The sequence below is a fragment of the Zerene cesonia genome, unplaced genomic scaffold, assembly GCF_012273895.1.
Source record: "Zerene cesonia ecotype Mississippi unplaced genomic scaffold, Zerene_cesonia_1.1 Zces_u001, whole genome shotgun sequence".
Lineage (NCBI taxonomy): Eukaryota > Metazoa > Arthropoda > Insecta > Lepidoptera > Pieridae > Zerene > Zerene cesonia.
Genome location: NW_024045131.1, coordinates 1,382,935 through 1,389,681, shown reverse-complemented (window position 1 = coordinate 1,389,681; position 6,747 = coordinate 1,382,935). Strand labels below are relative to the sequence as shown.

Here is a 6,747-nt window from a genome sequence, read left to right as displayed (position 1 = left end):
AAGAGCAACAAACACACACACATCCTTATAAACTTTCGCATTCATAATATTAGTAGGATACAAGAAAAGAATGACTTAACTTCAGCGTGTTGAAATTAAACAAGCTTATAATATTTTATTATTCGTTTTATTTTCACATAAATGTATATTACAGTTGATAATTTAGATCTTTATAAAGCGAATGAGATCGTATAATGATAACAATAACACGATATTTTTTAATATTCTCATATAATTTAAGAAAACATTTTTGTTATCAGATTTTGTGCTCAGTGGCGTAGCTATCATAGGGCCAGGTGGTGCAGTGCACCAGGGCCCCGGAGCTCAGGGGGCCCTCTAACCTCAGATTTGAAAGAGTGGAGGAAGGCGGAAAGAGGGGAGGAGGGCCCGATTCTTTCCCTATGCACCAGGGCCCTTGTCCCCCTAGCTACGCCACTGTTTCTGCTCTTAAATTATAAATAGTTTATGTTTAAGGTAATAATCTAACCTAAATAAACAAAACAGTTCCTGTTATTTCGATGCGGTCATAAAGTGGAGGTCATGTTTTCTATCAGTTTCTATTTAGCTTATTTGTACGGAGCCCGTAGTATCGCGAGTTCGTCTCACACTTTAACGATTTTTTATCAAATGGGGGTTATTTTGCATCCAGTTTTCACATGGAAAATCTATAAAAAGAAACTAATGTTAAGAAATACCGCGTTATTGTGTACACGACCAAATATTATTTACGTATTTACAAAATGGTGCAATTATACAAAAGGGGATACTTAAAATATAATTTCTTAATTAAATTGTATGAGTCCATCGCGACCCGAAGCATAGTCTCTTTCTAATTTATGTAATTTATTAATTTGGCCATCGCTTTTCGGTTATATATGTTTGTACAGATAATATCTTGAACTAGCGGTCCGCCCGGCTTCCCGTGGTACATATATAGCCTATAACCTCCCTCAATAAATGGGCTATCTAACACTGAAAGAATTTTTCAAATCGGACCAGTAGTTCTTGAGATTAGTGCGTTCAAACAAACTTTTCAGCTTTAAAATATTAGTATAGATCACCACAAACAAAGGTTCAGTATTTCTGTTTAAAAGATCAAGTACATTTAATAGCCATTTGTTCGTTTTTGTAGTATGTGTTAAGTTTCTCACATAATTTTACAATTTTCAACAATGTTGCATGATAGTTACTTTAATAAAAACGTTTTCAAATATTCCGGTCTAGGCTAAATTTATGACAAGTCACAGCTTTTGAATTTAAAAAGAATCATCAAAAACGGTTCACCTAGTAAAAATTGAGTAGCAAACACAAACAGTCGAATTAAGAACCCACTCCTTTATTGAAGTCTGTTAAAAATGTATAAGCATTTTCATTGGTTCTTTTTTGAATTCCTTGTCTTTAAGTTACCTTATGTTTGTGAGTTTTTTATTTGTTCTTGTAACCCAGGCTGATGTGCGCTATTATGATATTTTTAATGATTATTTTTTATTGAATGTACAACTTGAATATTGATTAATTCACAAAACAACATCACGAAGCGTTGTTATTATTAATTCGTATTATAACAATGAATATCAACGTATATTCAAAACATTTTAATCTTAAACTAAATTTAACTACACAAACGCCTTAGTGTATACACAGCTTAATAAATATCTATACATAATGATTCTATACATTATACAAAAACACGTCATGTCACATTTATCTCTTCGTCTGAAGCGCTAGCGTCCGTCTCGTAGTCATCGCCTTCCTCCATGTTCTGAAAGTTCTCGCGCGCGAACAGCCCCGCCGCCATCTTGTCGTCGTATCTGTAGCTGTCACTTTGACAGCTCGACGTCGACGCGAACATTTTGTTTTTTAAATCGTCGTCCTCGTTGACGGGCGAAGGTGACAGCTTCGGTTTGTCGGCCTCCGCGTCAGACAGGTCCGGGTGCGGGTTATTTTTGTTCGGCAGCGTTTGTTCCCGGGACCCGCCGGACGCGAGCAGTTCCCGCTCTTTCGAGTTCCGCCATTTCATGCGCCGGTTTTGGAACCAGATTTTTACCTGGAAAGATAGATATATATATAGTTATCTCTAAACACATAAAATTCTCGTGTCATACTCCTTAATGATAAGAGCAGGGCAGAACAGTGTTTGCCGGGTCAGCTAGTGCTGATATAAAATTAAAACAATTTACTATCTGCTCTTATTTATTGTATAAAGTTTGAATATAGATTATTCCTCAACTTATTTTTTAGTAATAGAATTCATAAAGGTATAAAAGTTATGTATATTTATTAAAAAAAAAGTCGAGAGGTGTCAAGTGACACCCGGATGGAACGAAGTTCCTTTATCTATAAGAGAGAGAGAGAGAGAGAGAGACAGACAGAGAAACATGCGCACGCCGCACAGCTTATAACAGCTTACTATAGCACAAAGTGTCGTTACAACTTCTCATGACAATATTTTCCGCCTAGCGCCCTTTCACAACGCGCGATAATGAACTTCGTTTCAAAAACTAAAACGCCTTAATAGTCAGAACTAGACCAGAACCACAGAGAGGTATCAGCTTTCAAATAAAAAAATTATCAAAACCGATTCACCCAACTGAAACTTTATCTCGTATCTATAACTCCTAATTAATAGATGAAACCTTCATAACAAATGAAAAAAAAAACTATAATTTAAAAAATGTGAGGGATTCTAAAGCCTGTACACAGTTTTTAGTTTCTACCAATATCATTGTACGTATTTAACAGTTTTAATAAAGACTCTATTATTATAATTATAGGTACCTAATTACACCCCTTTCGTATTATTACGAATCTATTACTACCCGCAATCAGTCCCTCACAGAAATAAAACGCTACAGCAATAAAGCTATCCGAATTGAGAACCCTCGTTTTGTGCAGTCGGTTAATACACCGACATTAGTAATGACAATTGCGATTGAGCACAATGGGAATCAATTCCTCATTTTCGTAGATTTTTGCAGTTTTTTCACATAAAACCCATCAGCTTCGACCATTGTGTTTAGTTATTGATGACAAGGCGTGGTGCGGGCGTGTAAAAAAGTTATATTACATTATTGCTTTGTAGGGATTTAGCGATATTTTGCTTGTAATCGTTCATTGTTATTCATATGAGGATATATTTTGTTTTATAGTTGTATATCTAATATTTTCTCATATGTATAATATTTATTAGACTTAATAGGTAGGAGTAAAAGACGAATAGGAAATCATTGCTGAAGTGTTGCGCATTTAACTTTAAATCTTTGGTTTTTGCTGTGAAAGATATTGCGAAATCAGCATTTTTACAAACTTGTGTTGAGGCTTTCTGTTAACAATTATGATAATACTAGCTGCGCCCCGCGGTTTCAGCAGCGTAAGTCCGTATCCCGTAGGAATATCGGGATAAAAAGTTGCCTATATGTTATTCCAGTTATCCAGCTGTCTACGTACCAAATTTCATTGCAAACGGTTCAGTAGCTTTTGCGTGCAAGAGTAACAAACATACACATATATACATCCTCACAAACTTTCGCATTTGTAATATTAGTAGGATAGGATAGGATTGGGTGTTTACATAATATTTTAACGGTTATCTAAGCAAAAATATAATTTGAATTATAACTAGCGCATAGGTATACTAAAAGTGATACATTTATAACAGCACGCTCAATATTTCGGAAGTCCGTATCGAGCTGTCAATGTCAAGACAAATTTGAAATTGGAATGACAAATCGCGCCCGATGATTGGCTAGAACGAATCGGTTAGAGCGTGGCGCGCGAAAACGATTTGTCAAACAATTTTTAAACGTCAACCTTTAGCGGCAATTTTGTTGGTGAATCGATAATTGGTACGTTAAAAATTGATTGTTCAATTGTGAGAAGTTTTCATCGATCTATCAAATAAGATGTTACCCGTGTAAGATGGTTCAATTAGTGATTGAATTTTTTTTTTTGTGAAAAACGGTTTGTTTGTTTATTTAAATATTTATTTTTATGATTATATAAATATACAGTATTGCAGGTTGATTGTTGGAGTATTTTCGTTATATTTTCATTTTTGTAGAATTCTATTTGTTTTTTTTTATATAATAAAAAACTAGATAGAAACGTTTAACGATAAAACGTATTTAAAAAATATTTCAAACATCGATGCTCTTATAAAAAATAACAGTAGGTATGTTGACTAAGCCATGACAAAAATATCTATTACTAGCTGCGCCCCCGCTGTATACACATATATCTTATTAGCTGCGCCCTGCGGTTTCGCCCGCGTAAGTTCGTATCCCGTAGGAATATCGGGATAAAAAGTTGCCTATATGTTATTCCAGTTGTCCAGCTGTCCACGTACCAAATTTGATTGCAATCGGTTCAGTAGCTTTTGCGTGAAAGAGCAACAAACACACACACATCCTTACAAACTTCCGCATTTATAATATTAGTAGGAAGTAGGATTTCGCAAAAAAATCCAATGCAAACAATATTTTTAATCTGTTCACTTAATATAATCTGTGCAAGACTGCTGACGTCACGCGACCCTCGTCTTGGCCGAGCGTCGCGGGATCGCGTCACCGACAATCTGCCGCCAACAGCTGACGCCGGCCCTTTGGCTTGCTAGTGATGCGCTTATGCCATCGATAATTGTTTTTAATTTAATAGACACTTAGTGAATAATTATCGAACACTAGCATACCCGGCCACGCGTTGTTGTGGCCGAGTAATCATTAAAAATAATAAGATTATAAATTATTGGGATAATTCATAGAAATAAAAACTATTCTATCTCTTAAGTTGGACAAAATTACACATAAATTGCCAAATTTCATCAAAATTGGTTGAGTTGGTTAAGAGTTAATTGGAAACATACATCATGACACTCGATTTTTATATATTAAGATTTCTATATGCAATAATCATGTATGTTTTTATAAAAATGTATATTTAAACACAAAGTCTTTTATATTCTTAAATTTGTGTATATATGTATTTATAAAGAAAGACTTCTTTAAAACGCCTGTATAATATATGATTAGCGCTCTTTTTGCCCAAAATTTCTCATCTTTTCGCCCATGTTTGCTTAAATGTGCTATAGAAATAGATATTTGTTAATAGTTGACCGGAATGAGGTAAGCGAATTTGTTTGGAGTATATGTGACAATATAAATATGTCTCTATAAATAATCTCTTCTATAATCCGTCACAATCCATTCATGAAGAAACAGAAACGAATAAATAAATTTATATTTTTGTTTGATACACAAAAACAAAATAACACTTATAATACAGTAATTAAAACAATGTATACGAATATGAATAGCACCAGAACTGTTTAAATTAAGCGCAAATTATTCATATCATTGTGATATAATCAATAAATTAATTATCGATACAACACATCGATAACACAACACCGTCAGCGCATCACTAAACGATAACAGGGGTGACACCGACCAAGAATTAATTACTTTTTGACATATTCACTTTTATTACAATTTATACGATATAAAGATGGCGGCGCGCGACGGATTGTTAGAATAGGGGATAAATTGGTGTGCAATTATCTTAAACTAGCTGCGCCCCGCGGTTTCACCCACGTAAGTCCGTAGCCCGTAGGAATATCGGGATAAAACATTGCCTATGTGTTCTAGTTGTCCAGCTATCTACGTACCAAATTTCATTGCATTCGGTTCAGTATTTTTTAATGAAAGAGTAATAAACACACACACATCATTACAAACTTTCGCATTTATAATATTAAGTAGGAAGCAGGATAGTAGGATTAGTAGGAAGTAGGATGATAATAATTCATTAATAATAATGTATTTGAAGTTATAATGAAATTATAATAACACGCTTTACAGAAGTCCAGAAACCTACGATTACAAAATTCCATAATTCTTATCCCTTTCTTCGCCCTTCCTAGTCCCTTCCTTTATTCACGTCGCCAATCCTTTCCTCATCCTTACCCCTTAAAAGCGGGCAACATATTTGCTGCGGCGCTACCTCTGCTAATGTTCATGGGCGGTGCTGATCTCTTACCATCAGGCGAACCACAAAAAAAAAACAATAAAAATTCTGCTGACTCTACATAATATGTTGAATTATTTGACCTTTATATTGGGTAAGTTAAAAATATGTAAATTTATTTGTAAAGCCCTATGACCTCTTGTAGCCTAAAGGATATTATTTTCTCTTTTTCTTTCTTTTCTCTCTATAATTATTAAATTTCTAAACGTCATTCTTCTGTCAACATGACATTTTTATGGTGCAATATTGTATGAATTCAGAAGACGACAAAGATTGAATAGTGTTGCCGCTTGAAATAAAGCGGACAACTTCTTATTTTTAAATTTACCATAGTTAGACAGAATTTTGACCACAGTCCCACCCTTTTTTTTTTTTTTCTTTTTTATATTGGGGAAATCATAGGAATGCATAGATAGCCACGGCCCCCGGGGATGGAGCCGTGGGTTATGTCGGATTCTTACGGACCAAAACCCCACTGTGTTCCGTCTAGCCACTTGAGTGAAGGGGCCACGGGAGCTGGTTAAAATACGTCCGCGACACCACAGTCCCACCTGTGATGAAAAGTGGTGACGAGATCAAAGATGGTAAGTAACTCGTCTACGTAATTCGTCGTAATCTCACCAATACTAATGCCGCAATTATAATCGAAGACCTCACTAACATCAGAGGTCTACATTCCAATCTCGCTGCAGTCCACTACCATCTAGAGACTCAAACACCTTGTAT

General features: G+C 35.1%; 1 protein-coding gene across 1 annotated transcript in view; it reads right to left on the bottom strand.

Annotated features, from left to right (window-relative positions):
* Nucleotides 1-1,693: 1,693 nt before the first annotated feature.
* Nucleotides 1,694-6,747, bottom strand: part of LOC119838197 — a 28,937-nt gene continuing 23,883 nt past the window's right edge. Inside the window, exon 5 of the mRNA XM_038364043.1 lies at nucleotides 1,694-2,047. Within this exon, the coding sequence (XP_038219971.1) occupies nucleotides 1,694-2,047 (354 nt within the window). The remainder of the gene's footprint in view (nucleotides 2,048-6,747) is intronic.